General features: G+C 56.7%; 1 protein-coding gene across 3 annotated transcripts in view; it reads right to left on the reverse strand.

Annotated features, from left to right (window-relative positions):
- dnaaf1 (dynein axonemal assembly factor 1) overlaps positions 1 to 20,079 on the reverse strand; it is a 113,900-nt gene that overhangs the window by 55,427 nt on the left and 38,394 nt on the right. For all 3 annotated transcript variants that reach the window (XM_070873876.1, XM_070873875.1, XM_070873874.1), the window contains 2 exons: positions 19,199 to 19,365; positions 4,420 to 4,541 (listed from right to left, as the gene is read on the reverse strand). In XM_070873876.1, coding sequence (XP_070729977.1) covers positions 4,420 to 4,541; positions 19,199 to 19,365 — 289 coding nt within the window. The remainder of the gene's footprint in view (positions 1 to 4,419; positions 4,542 to 19,198; positions 19,366 to 20,079) is intronic.

The raw sequence follows: 20,079 nt of genomic DNA on the forward strand, positions 1-20,079 counted from the left end.
TAAGAAGTTTGCAGACAACACTAAAATTGGCTGTGTGGTTAATAATGAAGAGGAAAGTCATGGGCTGCAGGAGGATATCAATCTCCTGGTCAGGTGGGCAGAGCAGTGGCAAATGGAATTTAATTCAGAGAAGTGTGAGGTGATGCACTTTGGGAGGGTTAATAAGGAAAGGGTATACACATTAAGCAGTAGGCCACTTAATAGTGTAGATAAACAAAGGGACCTTGGAGTGCTTGTCCACAGATCCCTGAAAGTAGGAGGCCAGGTGGATAAGGTGGTTAAGAAGGCATACAGAATGCTTGCCTTTATTGGCCAAGGCATAGAAAATAAGAGCAGGGTGATTGTGCTTAAATTGTATAATACTTTGGTTAGGCCACAGCTCGAGTACTGCGTGCAGTTCTGGTCGCCGTATTATAGGAAGGGCATGATTACACTAGAGAGGGTGCAGAGGAGATTTACTAGGATGCTGCCTGGAATGGAGAATCTTAGTTATGAGGACAGATTGGATAGGCTGGGTTTGTTCTCATTGGAACAGAGGAGGTTGAGAGGAGACCTCATTGAGGTGTTCAAAATATTGAGGGGGCTATTACGAGTGGGCATAGTTTTAAGGTGGGCGGTGGAAGGTTTAGAGGGGATTTGAGGGGGGGGGGGGGCTTCTTTACACAGAGGGTTGTGGGGATCTGGAACTCGCTGCCTGGAAGAGTGGTGGATGCAGAAACCCTCACCACTTTCAAGAGATGGTTGGATGGGCACTTGAAGTGCAGTAACCTGCAGGGTTACAGACCTAGAGCTGGTAATTGGGATTAGACTGGATGACCTTTTGTTGGCCAGCGCAGATATAATGGTAAGTACTGCAGGGAATCGAATACGGCCAGGGTGATCTCCTGGACTAGTTTCGATCGCCTGGAATTTTCCCAGATTTTTTTGTCCCTAAATTGGCCTGTGTTTTTAATCTGGTTTTTGCCTCTCCCAGGAGATCACATGGCTCCAGTTGGGGTGGAGTATAGAATGTTTCAGTATAAGGGGTGTCACAGTTGTATGAGGCGGACTGGTTGGGCTGGGTGTTCTTTACCTTTCCGTCATTATTCATAGGTTTATATGCAACCTTTAGGGCTGCTAACGAATGGCCATGTGGCTCTTTGTCGGCCGGCGCGGACACGATGGCCCAAACTGGCCTCCTTCTGCGCTGTAAATTTCTATGTTTTCCTTGCAGTTTTACACTGGCGCCAACACGTACCGCCTTGCTCTCTCGCACCCCGTAGATCATGCAGTCATCGGTGCACAGCGCCCTGTTAGCGCCCCGGATGTGATATTCACTCCCGCCTCCTGCAGCATCGTCGGATGTTAACAATGGCAGCAAGAGAAGGCATTGTCACCTCGGCCGGCCGCTTGGGGAACGATATTTAAAGGCAGTGGTGGTCAGGTAGGGCAAGCTTTATTACTGCCTTCCGATTAATTTTGACCGATGATTTCTGCACGATTCCTCAGCTCTCTACTCTTGTGCTCGGAGCTGTTATGCACGTAGCGTAGAGCCCCTGGCCCCAGAGATAGAATGAAGATTGATTCAAACCAACATTGGCCCTTCCCTTTAAGCGAGGGAAGGAGCCTCCAAAGCCGGCAGCGCTGCACGGAACATTGTTCAGTGCTCTGCCGCTACCGTCTCTCTCAAACACTTTAGCGCTCTAAGGGAAGTGGTCGTGCCTGATTTAGCTCTCCATGTCCATCTTAGAGTGCTAAAACTGAAATTCCTGGGAGCAGCAAATCGTTCTCGCCTGGTGATACTTTTGTGCTCCCTGAAAAGTTATCGCCCGAACTGGAGCGCTACACAATTTCTAGCCCCAAAATTCTATCGACCTCGGCCTTGAATATACTCAGAGACTCAGCATCCACAGCCCTCTGGGGCAGAGAATTCCAGAGATTCATCACCCTCTGAGTGAAGAAATTCCTCCTCATCTCAGTCTTAAATGGCCGACCCCTTATCCTGAAACTATGTCCCTCTAGTTCTAGACTCTCCAACCAGGCAAAACAGCCTCTCAGCATCTACCCTGTCAATCCCCCTCAGAATTTTGTACGTTTCTAAACTCCAGATGGAAGAAATTCTTCAAACTCCAGATAGAAGGGGCCGAATCTACTCAATCTCTCCTCATAAGACAACCCTCTCGTCCCAGGAAGCAATCTCGTGAACCTTTGTTGCATCGACTCTAAGGCAAGTATGTCCTTCCTTAGATAAGGAACCCAAAACTGTGCACAGTACTCCAGGTGTGGTCTCACAAAGCCCTGTACAATTGTAGTTAGACCTCTTTACGCTTGTACTTCAAACCCCTTACAATAAAACACATACCATTTGCCTTCCCAATTGCTTGCTGTACCTGGATGGTAACTCTGTGTTTCCTGTACGAGGGACACCCAAATCTCTCTCTCTCACCAACATGTAATAGTTTCTCACCATTTAAAAAATATTGTTTTCCTATTCTTCCGACCAAAGTGAATAACCTGACTGTTCCCCACATTGTACTCCATCTGCCACCTTACTGCCCACTCACTTAACCTGTCTATATTTCTTTGTAGGCACTTTGCGTGCTCCTCACAGCTTACTTTCCCACCTAGCTTTGTATTATCAGCAAACTTGGATGCATTGCACTCGCTGCCTTCATCCAAGTTATTAATATAGATTGTAAATAGCTGAAAGGCAAGTACTGATCTTTGCGGCTTACAGCCTGCCAACCAGAAAATGACCTGTTTATCCGTCCATTAACCAATTCTCTATCCATGCTAATACATGACACCCAACACCATGAGCCCTTATCATGCGTAGCAACCTTTTATATATTCACCTTATCAAATGCCCTTTAGAAATCCAAATATACTAGATCCACTGGTTCCCCTTTATCTACCCTGCCAGTTACATCCTCAAAACAAATTTGATAAACAGAATTTCCCTTTCATGAAACCATGTTGAGTCTGCCTAATCATATTATAAATCTCTAAGTGTCCTGTTATTACTTCCTTAATAATGGATTCCAGACTATTCCTTAATAATGGTTTTCCAGACTATTGGTGTCAGGCTAACTGGCCTGTAGTTTCCTGTTTTCTCTCTTCCTTCTTTCTTGAATAGTGATATTTCATTTGCTACCTTCCAATCCATGCGAGCGTTCTAAAATCTAGGGAATTTTGGAAGATCACAACCAATGCATCCACTATCTCTTTTAGCACCCTTGGCCATCAGGTCCAAGGGGGTTGTCGTCTTTTAGTCCCATTAATTTGTCAAGTACTTTTTCTCTACTGATATTAATTACTTTAAGTTCCTCACTCTTATTAGCTCCCTGGTTCCCCCTATTTGGAATGCTTTTTGTGTCTTCTACATTGAAGACCGATACAAAATATTTATTTAAAGTCGCTTGCCATTCCCTTACTCCCCATTATAATTTATCCTGTCTCAGCCTCTAAGAGATGAATACTTACTTTTGCTATTCTCTTCCTTTTTACATACTTGTAGAAGCTATTATATTTCTTGCTAGTTTACTCTTGTGTTCTATTTTCTCCCTTTTAATCAATTCTTTGGTCATCTTTTGCTAGTTTCCAAAACTCTCCCAATCCTGAGCTTTACTACTATTATTTACATTAATTGAACGTATTATCCTTAACTTCTTCAGATAGCCACCTATCTGAAGGATCACTTTCCCATGGAGCATTTATTTCTCAATGGAATGTATATTTGTTGAGAATTTTAGAATATTTCTTCAAATGTTTTCAACTGTTTATCTACCGTCATACCCTTTAATCTAATTTCCCAAACTACTTTGGCTAACTGGCCCTTCATACCCCTATGGAATTAGCTTCAAGTTTAACACTCTTGTTTCGCATTTAAGTATTTCATTCTCAAATTCAACGTGAAATTTTATATTATGTTTACTCTTCCCAAAAGGATCCTTTACTATTAATTAACCCTCTCATTACACATACAAGATCTAAAACAGCCTGTTCCCTGGTTGGTTCCATGACGTGTTGTTCTAGGAAACTGTTTTGAATGCATTCCATGAACTCGTCCTCCAGACTACCTTTGCCAATTTAATTTGCCCAGTCTATATGAAGATTAAAGTCCCCCATGATTATTGTATTACCTTTGTTACAAGCTCCTATTATTTGTTGATTAATACTCTGTCAAATGGTATAGCTACTGTTTGGGGGCCTATAAAATACCCCACCAGTGTTTTCTGCCCCTTGTTACTTCTTATCTCCACCCATATGGATTCTACTTCCTGATCTTCCAAACCAAGATCCTTTCTCACGACTGTCCTATGTCATCGTTTATCATCAGGGCTACCACCCCTCCTTTTCCATTCTGCCTGCCTTTCGAAATGTGGAAATGAAGCGTACACATGTGGCTTCAGCTGGCCTGAGTGCTGCTCAGTCACGTACCTGTCTTTCGGAAAGACTGGTCTGTCATCCAGGTATGTCAGCTGGTGCAGGCGCACAGTCAACACCTTCCTGTAGTTAGAGATTTTCTTGATGACTTCATTCCCCATCAGGTTCAACACGCGCTGTGAAAATCAGAGTGAAAAACAGGCTTTACAGAAGCATTCAGGCACCATACTAGGCGGAACAGTGTCTCACTGCTTCTAGCATGGCTGAAAACAATGAATGCAAACACTCATAACAGCCAGAGAAGAAATCACTGCCCAGAGAATGCAGTGAGGTCATTTTCTATTACAAACCTATGGAATTAGCTTTAAGTTTAACACTCTTGTTTTTTATTCCACTTTCTATTACAAACCTTCCATCATTTCTTCAGCTGCACAATACCAAGTTCAGTATTTTGAAAATATATCTATTAAAGACACATGCACTGCCCATGGCAAATCAGACAACATGGTTCTGTCTTTTTCTTGTCTGCTGTCGCTCGGTCTCTCGCCTATTCTACCACCATCGCTTTCCTTCTCTTCTGCCAATCTCTGAGTTTTCATTCCTTCCGGCACCTTCCTCTTGCCATTTTGCTTCTTCCTTTCTCTCGCCCTTCTTTTGGGTGCAAGGTGGTTGGGAATGTGGCAGAGAAGGTGACAGGTGCAGGGAAGTGTGGTTGTTGGTCTCAGCAGCTCCCCTCTCCTCCTGCCCATTTTACGTCCTACCCTTCACCCTCTTTTTCAATGTATTCTTTGCACCAAGTCCCATTCACCCATCACCCCTGTGCTCGCTGACCAACGTTGGCTCAATTTAAAAATTCTCATTCTGTTGTTCAAATCCCTACATGACCTCGCTCCTCTAATTTACCTCTTGATTTAGGCCGCTACATCATTGGTGGCCATGCCTTCAACTGCCAAGGCCCTAAGCTTTGGAATTCCCTCCCTAAGCCTCTCTGCCTTCCTACTTCTCTCTCCTCCTTTAAGACACTCCTTAAACCTCTCTCTTTGACCAAGCTTTTGGTCCCCTGTCCTAATATCTCCTTATGTGGCTCAGTGTGAAATGATGTTTGATAACACTCCTGTGAAGCACCTTGGGACATTTTACTGCATTAAAGGCATTATATAAAGACAAGTTGCTGTTGTATCAGCTCTCAGTGCTGTTACCCCTGGATATTTCCCAGTATCAGCTCCCGCTCTCCTCTCCTCCATCTCGCTACTCTCTCAAACTCCCTATGTCACTTTCCTCCTCCCTCTCCCCTTGCCCATTTGTTGCTGCATATTTTCCTGCTGCCAGACAAAAGAAAGGGGCTTGAGACAGAGTGGGAAAAAAATCAGAAGAAGAAAATAATCTATCAAAAAACAGACACCAAGCAGGAAGCATTTAAGTAAAGTGAGTCAAAACAGGCTGTCGCCTAATATCACACTGTTTTGAAAGCACCTGATACTGTCGGATCTCAGAAGTTAAGCAGTAGGCTTGTCTGGCGAGCAGAGGCTGCTTACTGCTCTGCACATTGACACTGCCTTCATTTAGCAGACTTTATGCTGATCTCTCTCTCGTGCGTGCAATCTCTCTCACATTTCCTTGCAGTAGATTGGGACTGTATGTTGCTTTTATCCATGTGCAGAAAGGCCCACATCATCATCTTTTCTGAACTGGCAAAGGCGACCACAATTGCAGTCTGGGCTTGAGCCTTTGAGAAGCTGTGGGGTCTGGGAGAGGGGAAAAGGCTGCTTCCCAACTGTGTGTATTTTGAGACATGAGGGAGCAGCGTTTTTGCAGGAGTGAGCAAGTGAAGGAATAGTGAAGTGAAGGCAGTTTTGAGGGTTGAGGCAAGGGGAAGGCCATGAATGGTAGGGCTTGTGGTTTGTGCAGGGAGGCTGAAGACCGAGAGGACGAGAGCAGGGTGAGGAAAGGGGGAAATAGGATGAAAGGAAATATAAGCTAGCAAAAAGAATGAGCGGCAGGACTGAAAGTCTTTAAGTAAAGAGAAAGATTATTGGAAAATACCTACAGCCACACGAGATTATTTGGAAAATAATTTAAAGATGGCATTTTTTGACCAGTTTTTGAAGTTCAATCGATTAATATGTTATTGCCAACAAATTGAACTTTAATTTCTGAAGCAAATAAATGGTAAAGGAATGACTGTACAGTATAACAGAGTCAAGAAATGGTGTTAGGAAAATTGATGGGATTGAAGGCCAATAAATCCCCAGGGCCTGATAGTCTGCATCCCAGAGTACTTAAGGAGTGGCCGTTGAAATAGTGGATATGCATTGGTGGTTATTTTCCAACAGTCTATCGACTCTGGATCAGTTCCTATGGACTGGAGGGTAGCTAAAGTAACATCACTTTTTAAAAAAAAGGAGGGAGAGAAAACAGGGAATTATAGACCGGTTAGTCTGACATTAGTAGTGGGGAAAATGCTGGAACCAATTATTAAAGATGAAATAGCAGCGCATTTGGAAAGCAGTGACAGGATCGGTCCAAGTCAGCACGAATTTATGAAAGGGAAATCATGCTTGACAAATCTTCCAGAATTTTTTGAGGATGTAACTAATAGAGTGGATATGCCGAGAACCAGTGGATGTGGTGTATTTGGACTTTCACAAGGCTTTTGACAGGGTCCCACACAAGAGATTGGTGTGCAAAATTAAGGCATATGGTATTGGGGGTAATGTACTGATGTGGAGAGAGAGATCTGGTTGGCAGACAGGAAGCAGAGAGTCAGGATAAACGGGTCCTTTTCAGAATGGCAGGCAGTGACTAGTGGAGTGCCGCAGGGCTCAGTGCTGGGACCCCAGCTCTTTACAATATATATTAATGATTTGGATGAAGGAATTGATTGTAATATCTCCAAGTTTGCAGATGACACTAAACTGTGTGGCGGTGTGAGCTGTGAGGGGGATGCTAAGAGGCTGCAGGATGACTTAGACAGGTTTGGTGAGTGGGCAAATGCATGGCAGATGCAGTATAAGGTGGATAAATGTGAGGTTATCCACTTTGGGGGCAAAAACACGAAGACAGAATATTATCTGAATGGTGGCAGATTAGGAAAAGGGGAGGTGCAACGAGACCTGGGTGTCATGGTTCATCAGTCATTGAAAGTCGGCATGCAGGTACAGCAGGCGGTAAAGAAGGCAAATGGTATGTTGGCCTTCATAGCTAGGGGATTTGAATATAGAAGCAGGGAGGTTTTACTGCAGTTATACAGGATCTTGGTGAGACCTCACCTGGAATATTGTGTTCAATTTTGGTCTCCTAATCTGAGGAAGGACGTTCTTGCTATTGAGGGAGTGCAGCAAAGGTTCACCAGACTGATTCCCGGGATGGCAGGACTGACATATGAGGAGAGACTGGATCAAATGGGTCTTTTTACACTGGAGTTTAGAAGGATGAGAGGGGACCTCATGGAAACATAAAAGATTCTGCCGAGACTGGACAGGTTAGATGCGGGAAGAATGTTCCCGATGTTGGGGAAGTCCAGAACCAGGGGACACAGTCTTAGGATAAAGTGTAGGACTGAGATGAGGAGAAACTTTATCACCCAGAGAATTGTTAACCTGTGGAATTCTCTACCACAGAAACTTGTTGCAGTCAGTTCGTTGGATATATTCAAGAGGGAGTTAGATATGGCCCTTACGGCTAAAGGGATCAAGGGGTATGGAGAGAAAGCAGGAAAGGGGAACTGAGGGAATGATCAGCCATGATCTTATTGAATGGTGGTGCAGGCTTGAAGGGCCGAATGGCCTAGTCCTGCACCTATTTTCTATGTTTCTATGTTAATAACAATGGTAATGTCTTAAATGATGACCGTAAAGAACTGTCTGGTACAAAGGAATCATCACTATGTTGTAAATGTGTTTGAATGTTGAATAAATCCATTAAAAAGATGCCGGATATGGGTGAGGCCTGCGTGGGACTTGGATGGGAGGCAGCCTGGGAATACCAGATGCAGTCAACTCGTGCTGCCAGCAGAGGGTGCACTCAGCTCTACACATTCACACTGCTGGGCGTTTTCCTGCTGCCTGACATCATCATCATAGACAGTCCCTCGGAATCGAGGAAGAAGTGAGTTCTCAGGTGACTGTACAGTCCAATACAGGAATTACAGTCTCTGTCACAGGTGGGCAGACAGTGGTTGAAGGAAAGGGTGGGTGGGGAGTTTGGTTTGTCGCATGTTCCTGCCGCTGCCTGCACTTGGTTTCTGCATGTTCTCGGTGACGAGACTCGAGGTGCTCAGCACCCTCCTGGATAGAGGATACAAGGGAGCCAATTTAATGTATTCAAATTACAGATAGATAGATTTTTAACCAATAAGGGAATTGAGGGTTATGGGGAGCGGGCGGGTAAGTGGAGCTGAGTCCACGGCCAGATCAGCCATGATCTTGTTGAATGGCGGAGCAGGCTCAAGGGGCTAGATGGCCTACTCCTGTTCCTGTTCCTGATTCTTATGTTCTTATTATACTTATGCACTTCCTCCACTAAGGGCAGTCTTTGGCCAGGGACTCCCAGGTGTCGGTGGAGATGTTGCATTTTATCAAGGAGGCTTTGAGGGTGTCCTTGAAATGTTTCCTCTGCCCACCTGGGGCTCGCTTGCCGTGTCGGAGTTCCGAGTAGACTTTGGGAGACTTGTGTCGGGCATGCAGACAATGTAGCCTGCCCAGCGGAGCTGGTCGCGTGTGGTCAGTGCTTCGATGCTGGGGATATTGGCCTGGTCGAGAACACTGACATTGGTGAGTCTGTCCTCCCAGGGATTTTCTGGATCTTGCGGAGACATCGTTGGTGGTATTTCTCCAGAGATTTGAGGTGTTTATTGCATATGGTCCACGTCTCTGAGCCATACAGGAGGGCGGGTATCACTACAGCCCTGTAGACCAGGAGCATGGTGCCAGATTTGAGGGCCTGGTCTTCGAGCACTCTCTTCCTCAGGCGACCGAAGGCTGCACTGGCGCACTGGAGGCGGTGTTGGACCTCGTCATCAACGTCTGCCCTTGCTGATAGTAGGCTCCCGAGGTATGGAAAATGGTCCACACGTTATCCAGGGCCGCGCCGTGGATCTTGATGACCGGGGGGGCAGTGCTGTGTGGTGGGGATAGGTTGGTGAAGGACCTTTATCTTACGGATGTTTAGTCCAAGATCCATGCTTTCATACGCCTCGATGAAGATGTTGACGATGGCTTGGAGTTCGGCCTCTGTATGTGCGCAGACGCAAGCGTCATCCACATACTGTAGTTCGATGACAGAGAATGGGACGACCTTGGATCTAGCCTGGAGGCGATGAAGGTTGAACAGGTTCCCACTGGTTCTATAGTTAACGATTCTACTCCAGCGGGGAGCTTGTTGAATGCGAGGTGGAGCATTACAGCGAGGAAGATTGAGAAGAGGGTCGGTGCGATGGCGCAGCCCTGTTTGACCCCGGTCCGGACGTGGATTGGGTCTGTGGTGTATCCGTTGGTCAGGATCACGGTCTGCATGTCATCGTGGAGCAGGCAGAGGATGGCAAAGTCAACAAAAAAACACAAGACAATAAAGCGAGCAAAGAATCACACAAATGAGGAGATCGACACCTGCCACACTGCTCTGAAAGTACCGTGAAGCGAAGGAATGTTTGAGGAACAATAAAGGGAAAAGAATAAACCGGAAACAATTTAAAATATTGACTAGAAGAGCATTAGCCTGAGTGCATTCATTATTCTGGATGGAATTTTCTAACCAGCTTTTGAAGTTTAATAGATTAATAAATGTAGGAGTAAAATTGAATTTTAATTTCTGAAGCTAATAAATGGTAAAGGAATGATTGTACGTTACATAAATGCTCACGATGTTATAAATGTGTTTAAAAATGGATAAATATAATACGCCAGATATCGGAAGTAAGCATTGCAGTAAAGAGAACCAGAGCAGGCCATCGCCTAATGCCTGAACATACCTAATCCTGTCTGATCTCAGAAGTTAAACAGTCAGATCTGGTTAGTACTTGCTTGGGAGACAGCCTGGGAATATCAGGTGCAGTAGGCCTTTTGTTTAGCAAAGACTGCTCACTGTTCTGCATGTTGACACTGCCTTCATTTGGCAGTCTGTTTGCTGATCACTCAAGCACACTCATTCTCGCGTGCTGTCTTTCCCACTTTCCTTTTCCCTCTTCCCTCAACCAGGGAAGTGCCCAGGAGCTGTGGGGAGGAGGGGGGGGGGGGGGGAAGAAAAGAGAGCCAGGGACGGTGGGAGGTTGGGGAATGGGGGGGGGCAGGGGGAAGAGAGCCAGGGACAGTGGGAGGTTGGGGAGGGGGGGGGGGAAAGAGAGCCAGGGACGGTGGGAGGTTAGGGTGGGAGGGGGAAAGAGAGCCAGTGACGGTGGGAGGTGGGGGAAAGAGAGCCAGGGACGGTGGGAGGTTGGGGAGGGAGGGGGAAAGAGAGCCAGTGCGGTGGGAGGTGGGCGGGGGGGGAAAGAGAGCCAGGGACGGTGGGAGGTTGGGGGGGAGGGAAAGAGAGCCAGGGACGGTGGGAGATTGGGGGGGGGGGGGGGGAAAGAGAGCCAGGGACGGTGGGAGGTTAGGGTGGGAGGGGGAAAGAGAGCCAGGGACGGTGGGAGGTTGGGGAGGGAGGGGGAAAGAGAGCCAGTGACGGTGGGAGGTGGGCGGGGGGGGAAAGAGAGCCAGGGACGGTGGGAGGTGGGAGGGGAAAGAGCCAGGGACGGTGGGAGGTCGGAGGGGGGGCGGGGGGGGGAAAGAGAGCCAGGGACGGTGGGAGGTTGGGGGGGAGGGAAAGAGAGCCAGGGACGGTGGGAGATTGGGGGGGGGGGAAAGAGAGCCAGGGACGGTGGGAGGTTGGGGGGGAGGGAAAGAGAGCCAGGGACGGTGGGAGATTGGGGGGGGGGAAAGAGAGCCAGGGACGGTGGGAGGTGGGAGGGGAAAGAGCCAGGGACGGTGGGAGGTCGGAGGGGGGGCGGGGGGGGGAAAGAGAGAGCCAGGGACGGTGGGAGGTGGGGGAGGAGAGGAAAGAGCCAGGGACGGTGGGAGGTCGGTGGGGGGGGAAAGAGAGAGCCAGGGACGGTGGGAGGTGGGGGGGGCGGACCGAGCCAGGGACGGTGGGAGGTGGGGGGGGCGGACCGAGCCAGGGACGGTGGGAGGTGGGGGAGAGAGCCAGGGACGGTGGGAGGTCGGGGGTGGGGGGAGAGGGGAAAGAGAGAGCCAGGGACGGTGGGAGGTGGGGGGGGGGGCGGGGGGAAGAGAAAGCCAGGGACTGTGGGAGGTGGGGGGGCGGAGCGAGCCAGGGACGGTGGGAGGTGGGGGGGGGGGGAGGGGAAAGAGCCAGGGACGGTGGGAGGTCGGAGGGGGGGCGGGGGGGGGAAAGAGAGAGCCAGGGACGGTGGGAGGTGGGGGAGGAGAGGAAAGAGCCAGGGACGGTGGGTGGGGGGGGGGGGGGGGCGGGGGGAAGAGAGAGCCAGGGACTGTGGGAGGTGGGGGGGCGGAGCGAGCCAGGGACGGTGGGAGGTGGGGGGGGGGGGGGAAAGAGAGCCAGGGACGGTGGGAGGTGGGGGGGGGGGGGGAAAAGGGGGAAACGAGAGCCAGGGACGGTGGGAGGTGGGGCGAGGGGGGGAGGGGAAAGAGCCAGGGACGGTGGGAGGTCGGTGGGGGGGGGGGGAAAAGAGAGAGCCCGGGACGGTGGGAGGTCGGTGAGGGGGGGGGGGGGAAGAGAGAGCCCGGGACGGTGGGAGGTCGGTGGGGGGGGAGAAGAGAGAGCCAGGGACGGTGGGAGGTGGGGGGAAGAAGAGAGCCAGAGACGGTGGGAGGTTTGGGCGGGGGGGGGGGGGGAGGGGGAAAAGAGAGCCAGGGACGGTGGGAGGTGGGGGGAGGGGGGTAGGGGAAAGAGCCAGGGACGGTGGGAGGTCGGTGGGGGGGGGGGGGGAAGAGAGAGCCCGGGACGGTGGGAGGTCGGTGGGGGGGGGGGGGGGGGGGGGGGAAGAGAGAGCCCGGGACGGTGGGAGGTCGGTGGGGGGGGGGGGGGAAGAGAGAGCCAGGGACGGTGGGAGGTGGGGGGGAAGAAGAGAGAGCCAGGGACGGTGGGAGGTGGGGGGGAAGAAGAGAGCCAGAGACGGTGGGAGGTTTGGGGGGGGGGGGGGGGGGGGAGGGGGAAAAGAGAGCCAGGGACGGTGGGAGGTGGGGGGAGGGGGGTAGGGGAAAGAGCCAGGGACGGTGGGAGGTCGGTGGGGGGGGGGGGGGGGGAAGAGAGAGCCCGGGACAGTGGGAGGTCGGTGGGGGGGGGGGTGGAAGAGAGAGCCAGGGACGGTGGGAGGACGGTGGGAGGTCGGTGGGGGGGGGGGGGGAAGAGAAAGCCCGGGACGGTGGGAGGTCGGTGGGGGGGGGGGGGGAAGAGAGAGCCAGGGACGGTGGGAGGTGGGGGAGAGAGCCAGGGACGGTGGGAGGTCGGGGGTGGGGGGAGAGGGGAAAGAGAGAGCCAGGGACGGTGGGTGGGGGGGGGGGGGCGGGGGGGAAGAGAGAGCCAGGGACTGTGGGAGGTCGGGGGGAGGGGGGGGAAGAGAGAGCCCGGGACGGTGGGAGGTCGGTGGGGGGGGGGGGGAAGAGAGAGCCAGGGACGGTGGGAGGTCGGGGGGGGGGGGGGAAAAGAGAGCCAGGGACGGTGGGAGGTGGGGGGGGGGGGCGGAAAAGAGAGCCAGGGACGGTGGGAGGTGGGGGGGGGGGAAAGAGAGAGCCAGGGACGGTGGGAGGTCGGGGGGGGGGGGGGGAAAAGAGAGCCAGGGACGGTGGGAGGTCGGGGGGGGGGGGGGGAAAAGAGAGCCAGGGACGGTGGGAGGTGGGGGGGGGGGAAGAGAGAGCCAGGGACTGTGGGAGGTCGGGGGGAGGGGGGGAAGAGAGAGCCAGGGACGGTGGGAGGTCGGGGGGGGGGGGGGGAGGGGAAAGAGCCAGGGACGGTGGGAGGTGGGGGGGGGGGGCGGAAAGAGAGCCAGGGACGGTGGGAGGTGGGGCGAGGGGGGGGAGGGGAAAGAGCCAGGGACGGTGGGAGGTCGTGGGGGGGGGGGGGGAAAGAGAGAGCCCGGGACGGTGGGAGGTCGGTGGGGGGGGGAGAAGAGAGAGCCAGGGACGGTGGGAGGTGGGGGGGAAGAAGAGAGCCAGAGACGGTGGGAGGTTTGGGGGGGGGGGGGAGGGGGAAAAGAGAGCCAGGGACGGTGGGAGGTGGGGGGAGGGGGGGAGGGGAAAGAGCCAGGGACGGTGGGAGGTCGGTGGGGGGGGGGGGGGGGGAGAAGAGAGAGCCCGGGACGGTGGGAGGTCGGTGGGGGGGGGGGGAAGAGAGAGCCAGGGACGGTGGGAGGTGGGGCGAGGGGGGGGAGGGGAAAGAGCCAGGGACGGTGGGAGGTCGGTGGGGGGGGGGGGGGGGGGAAGAGAGAGTGGGAGGTCGGTGGGGGGGGGGGGGAAGAGAGAGCCAGGGACGGTGGGAGGTCGGTGGGGGGGGGGGAAGAGAGAGCCAGGGACGGTGGGAGGTCGGGGGGGGGGGGGGGAAGAGAGAGCCAGGGACGGTGGGAGGTCGGTGGGGGGGGGGGGAAGAGAGAGCCAGGGACGGTGGGAGGTCGGGGGGGGGGGGGGGGAAAAGAGAGCCAGGGACGGTGGGAGGTGGGGCGAGGGGGGAGGGGAAAGAGCCAGGGACGGTGGGAGGTCGGTGGGGGGGGGGGGGGAAGAGAGAGCCAGGGACGGTGGGAGGTCGGGGGGGGGGGGGGGGGAAGAGCCAGGGACGGTGGGAGGTGGGGGGGGGAGGGGAAAGAGCCAGGGACGGTGGGAGGGGGGGGGAAAGAGAGAGCCAGGGACGGTGGGAGGGGGGGGGGGGGGAAAGAGAGAGCCAGGGACGGTGGGGGGGGGGGGGGGGGGAAAGAGAGAGCCAGGGACGGTGGGAGGGGGGGGGGGGGGAAAGAGAGAGCCAGGGACGGTGGGAGGGGGGGGGGGGGAAAGAGAGAGCCAGGGACGGTGGGAGGTGGGGGGGGGAGAGGAAAGAGAGAGCCAGGGACGGTGGGAGGGGGGGGGGGAGAGGAAAGAGAGAGCCAGGGACGGTGGGAGGGGGGGGGGGGGAAAGAGAGAGCCAGGGACGGTGGGAGGGGGGGGGGGGGAAAGAGAGAGCCAGGGACGGTGGGAGGGGGGGGGGGGGGGAGAGGAAAGAGCCAAGGACGGTGGGAGGTGGGGGGGGGGGGGGGGGGGGGGGGAAGAGAGAGCCCGGGACGGTGGGAGGTGGGGGGAGGGGGGAGAGGAAAGAGCCAGGGACGGTGGGAGGTCGGTGGCGGGGGGGGAAGAGAGAGCCAGGGACGGTGGGAGGTCGGTGGGGGGGGGGGAAGAGAGAGCCAGGGACGGTGGGAGGTCGGTGGGGGGGGGGGAAGAGAGAGCCAGGGACGGTGGGAGGTTTGGGGGGGGGGGGGGGGGGAGGGGGGAAAAGAGAGCCAGGGACGGTGGGAGGTGGGGGGGCAGAGCTAGCCAGGGACGGTGGGAGGTGGGGGGGGGAAGAAGAGAGAGCCAGGGACGGTGGGAGGTGGGGGGGGGGGGAGAAGAGAGAGCCAGGGACGGTGGGAGGTCGGTGGGGGGGGGAGAAGAGAGAGCCAGGGACGGTGGGAGGTTTGGGGGGGGGGGGGGGGGGAGGGGGAAAAGAGAGCCAGGGACGGTGGGAGGTGGGGGGGCAGAGCTAGCCAGGGACGGTGGGAGGTGGGGGGGGGAAGAAGAGAGAGCCAGGGACGGTGGGAGGTGGGGGGGGGGGGAGAAGAGAGAGCCAGGGACGGTGGGAGGTCGGTGGGGGGGGGAGAAGAGAGAGCCAGGGACGGTGGGAGGTGGGGGGGGCGGACCGAGCCAGGGACGGTGGGAGGTGGGGAGAGAGCCAGGGACGGTGGGAGGTCGGGGGTGGGGGGAGAGGGGAAAGAGAGAGCCAGGGACGGTGGGTGGGGGGGGGGGGGGCGGGGGGAAGAGAGAGCCAGGGACTGTGGGAGGTCGGGGGTGGGGGGAGAGGGGAAAGAGAGAGCCAGGGACGGTGGGTGGGGGGGGGGGGGGGGGGCGGGGGGAAGAGAGAGCCAGGGACGTGGGAGGTGGGGGGGGGCGGACCGAGCCAGGGACGGTGGAGGTTGGTGGGGGGGGCGGACCGAGCCAGGGACGGTGGGAGGTGGGGGAGAGAGCCAGGGACGGTGGGAGGTCGGTGTGGGGGGGGGGGGGGGGGGGGAAGAGAGAGCCCGGGACGGTGGGAGGTGGGGGGGAAGAAGAGAGCCAGAGACGGTGGGAGGTTTGGGGGGGGGGGGGGGGAGGGGGAAAAGAGAGCCAGGGACGGTGGGAGGTGGGGGGAGGGGGGTAGGGGAAAGAGCCAGGGACGGTGGGAGGACGGTGGGAGGTCGGTGGGGGGGGGGGGGGGGAAGAGAGAGCCCGGGACGGTGGGAGGTCGGTGGGGGGGGGGGGGAAGAGAGAGTCAGGGACGGTGGGAGGTGGGGCGAGGGGGGGAGGGGAAAGAGCCAGGGACGGTGGGAGGTCGGTGGAGGGGGGGGGAAGAGAGAGCCAGGGACGCTGGAGGTCGGGGGGGGGGGGGGAAAGAGAGAGCCAGGGACGGTGGGAGGTCGGGGGGGGGGGGGGGAAAGAGAGCCAGGGACGGTGGGAGGTGGGGCGAGGGGGGGAGGGGAAAGAGCCAGGGACGGTGGGAGGTCGGTGGGGGGGGGGGGGGAAGAGAGAGCCAGGGACGGTGGGAGGTCGGGGGGGGGGGGGGGGGGGGAGAAAGAGCCAGGGACGGTGGGAGGTGGGGGGGGGGAAGGGGAAAGAGCCAGGGACGGTGGGAGGGGGGGGAAGAGAGAGCCAGGGACGGTGGGAGGTCGGGGGGGGGGGGGGGGGGGGGAGAAAGAGCCAGGGACGGTGGGAGGTGGGGGGGGGGGGAGGGGAAAGAGCCAGGGACGGTGGGAGGGGGGGGGGGAAAGAGAGAGCCAGGGACGGTGGGAGGGGGGGGGGGGGGGGGGGGGGGGGAAGAGAGAGCCAGGGACGGTGGGAGGGGGGGGGGGGGGGGAAAGAGAGAGCCAGGGACGGTGGGAGGGGGGGGGGGGGGGGAAAGAGAGAGCCAGGGACGGTGGGAGGGGGGGGGGGGAAAGAGAGAGCCAGAGACGGTGGGAGGGGGGGGGGGGAGAGGAAAGAGAGAGCCAGGGACGGTGGGAGGGGGGGGGGGGGAGAGGAAAGAGAGAGCCAGGGACGGTGGGAGGGGGGGGGGGGGGTGGAAAGAGAGAGCCAGGGACGGTAGGAGGGGGGGGGGGGAAAAGAGAGAGCCAGGGACGGTGGGAGGTGGGGGGGGAGAGGAAAGAGCCAAGGACGGTGGGAGGTCGGTGGGGGGGGGGGGGGGGGGGGGGAAGAGAGAGCCAGGACGGTGGGAGGTCGGTGGGGGGGGGGGGGGGGGGGGGGAAGAGAGAGCCCGGGACGGTGGGAGGTCGGTGGGGGGGGGGGGGGGAAGAGAGAGCCAGGGACGGTGGGAGGTCGGTGGGGTGGGGGAAGAGAGAGCCAGGGACGGTGGGAGGTTTGGGGGGGGGGGGGGGGGGGGGAGGGGAAAAGAGAGCCAGGGACGGTGGGAGGTGGGGGGCAGAGCTAGCCAGGGACGGTGGGAGGTGGGGGGGGGGAAGAAGAGAGCCAGGGACGGTGGGAGGTCGGTGGGGGGGGGAGAAGAGAGAGCCAGGGACGGTGGGAGGTTTGGGGGGGGGGGGTGGGAGGGGGAAAAGAGAGCCAGGGACGGTGGGAGGTGGGGGGAGGGGGGGAGGGGAAAGAGCCAGGGACGGTGGGAGGTCGGGGGGTGGGGGGGGAAAGAGAGCCAGGGACGGTGGGAGGTCGGAGGGGGAGGGGGGGGGGAAAGAGAGAGCCAGGGACGGTGGGAGGTGGGGGGGGGGGAAGAGAGAGCCAGGGACGGTGGGAGGTGGGGGGGGGGAGGAGGGGAAAGAGCCAGGGACGGTGGGAGGTGGGGGGGGGGGGAGGGGAAAGAGCCAGGGACGGTGGGAGGTGGGGGGGAGGAGGGGAAAGAGCCAGGGACGGTGGGAGGTGGGGGGGGGGGGGGGGAGGGGAAAGAGCCAGGGACGGTGGGAGGTGGGGGGGGGGAGGGGAAAGAGCCAGGGACGGTGGGAGGTGGGGGGGAGGAGGGGAAAGAGCCAGGGACGGTGGGGTGGGGGGAAAGAGAGCCAGGGACGGTGGGAGGTGGGGGGGGGGGTGGAAAGAGAGAGCCAGGGACGGTGGGAGGTCGGTGGGGGGGGGGGGGGGGGGGGAAGAAAGAGAGAGCCAGGGACGGTGGGAGGTCGGTGGGGGGGGGGGGGAAAAGAGAGAGCCAGGGACGGTGGGAGGTCGGAGCGAGCCCGGGACGGTGGGAGGTGGGAGGTGGGGGAGAGAGCCAGGGACGGTGCGAGGTGGGGGGGGAGAAGAGAGCCAGGGACGGTGGGAGGTCGGTGGGGGGGGGGGGGGGGGGGGGGGAAAAGAGAGAGCCAGGGACGGTGGGAGGTCGGAGCGAGCCCGGGACGGTGGGAGGTGGGAGGTGGGGGAGAGAGCCAGGGACGGTGCGAGGTGGGGGGGAGAAGAGAGCCAGGGATTGTGGGAGGCCGGTGGGGGGGGGGGGGGGGGGGGGGGAAGAGAGCCAGGGACGGTGGGAGGTCGGAGCGAGCCCGGGACGGTGGGAGGTGGGAGGTGGGGGAGAGAGCCAGGGACGGTGCGAGGTGGGGGGGGAGAAGAGAGCCAGGGATTGTGGGAGGCCGGTGGGGGGGGGGGGGGGGGGGGGGGAAGAGAGAGCCAGGGACGGTGGGAGGTCGGGGGGTGGGAGAAGAGAGCCAGGGATTGTGGAAGGTCGGGGGGGTGGGGGAAAAGAGAGCCAGGGACGGTGGGAGGGGGGGGAAAAGAGAGCCAGGGACAGTGGGAGGGGGGGAAAGAGAGCCAGGGACGGTGGGAGGGGGGGGAAAGAGAGCCAGGGATGGTGGAAGGTGGGGGTGTGGAGAGAGCCAGGGACGGTGGGAGGTGGGGGGGGGGGGGAAAGAGCCAGGAACGGTGGGAGGTGGGAGGTTGGGGGGGGGAGGAAAAGAGAGAGAGCCAGGGACGGTGGGAGGTGGGGGGGCAGAGAGCCAGGGACGGTGGGGGCAGCCAGTGCTGGGGTGGGCGGAGCCAGGGAGGGGGGGAAGGATGGGGGGGGACGGCGAAGCCAAGGGCGGGGGGGGGGGGGCGGAGCCAGGGAGGGGGAGCCGGAGGCCGGCGGAGTGTCGGGAACAGCGCAGGGACATGCCTAATTGAGATGAAGCTTGAAGGGCCAATGAAAATCCTTGCCCAAAATCCCCCCTTCCAGTTAATCTTCACCCCCCATCGCAGTGTAAAACCTGATCATTTGTTGCTGTTCGGTTAAAGTAATCCTCTGTTGTTGTCAAGCTCTCCAAGTGTCCCCAACCTTTACTTGTATTTCTCATACCAGCCACCCATGCTGTGTGTGAAAGTATGTTTGGAGGTTATTGCCAAGTTCTGGGTCTCACAATGGACTCAGGCCCCACAACCCTATCCAGCCGAGAAGAGTCTTTCATCGCATCAGTCTGAGCTAGCTTCAAATCCAGATCCCAGAAGTGAAACACTTTTACCCACCGTACCTCTGTCTCCCACAACATTACTGGTTTAATTTCTACCTCCTTTTGGTTTGGCAAATTTAAACTGTGTTTTCAATGCAAGAAACTTTAGCGCACAGTTTACATTCAAAAATGAAACTACACCTTATATTTTCCAAAGCCCAATAAATTTCTTCTATACATACAGAACAAAAAGAGGCAAGCTTCCCTTACCAGGTTAGGCATCATCTCGAAGACAGTGATAATGTTGGAGTGGTTCAGCTTGTTGTACGAGAGATCGAGTACACCCAGGCTGGGACACTGCTTCAGGTGCTCGATGTCCTGCACCGTGCACAGCTGGTTGTGGGCCAGCTGCAGCGTATTGAGCACCGACAGGCAGGCTGAGAAAGAGAAGATCATTCTTGAATAAAGGGGGCCTGTTACATGTGTAATACATGTGGGAAGATGCATCATGGTAGTATCAGATGATGCACAGCAGTATCACGGATCCACACTGAACCTCCTTGATATAAAAGCACAGCACTCGAGCAGCCAGGCCCGGAGAGCAGACAAGCCGCCTGCTCATCGCCTCCACATATGGAGTTGCAACAGCAACTTCAACTTGTGTCAGATTTAACGCAGAAAAACATTCCAATTTCATAAAGTTTGGTCAAAGAGGGTCCTAACAGGAGAGAGAGGTGGAGAGGTTTAGGGAGGGAATTCCAGAGATAGAGTGGTTGAAGGCACTGCCACCAATGGAAGGAGTGATGTACAAAAGGTGAAACGGAGAGAATGGGGGCAGGGGAGGGTTGAAGGGCTGGAAGAAGGTACAGCAATAAGGAGAGGCTAGGCCATGTTGGGACTTAAACATGAGAGTGCAAATTTTAAATTGGAGTCATCAGGGCTGATGGGTGATTGCTAGAATACACGCAGCAGACTTTTAGCTCAGCTCAAGTTTACAGAGAGTGGACGGTGGGAGGCCGGCCAGGTAAGCATTGCAATCGTTGAGACTGGAGGTAACAAAGACATTTGAGGTTTCAGAAGCAGATGAGCTGAGGCAGGGGCAGAAATGGGCAATGTTATGGAGGTGGAAGTAATTGGTCATTGTAACAAGT

The sequence above is a fragment of the Pristiophorus japonicus genome, unplaced genomic scaffold (assembly GCF_044704955.1).
Source record: "Pristiophorus japonicus isolate sPriJap1 unplaced genomic scaffold, sPriJap1.hap1 HAP1_SCAFFOLD_587, whole genome shotgun sequence".
NCBI classification, from domain to species: Eukaryota; Metazoa; Chordata; class Chondrichthyes; family Pristiophoridae; genus Pristiophorus; species Pristiophorus japonicus.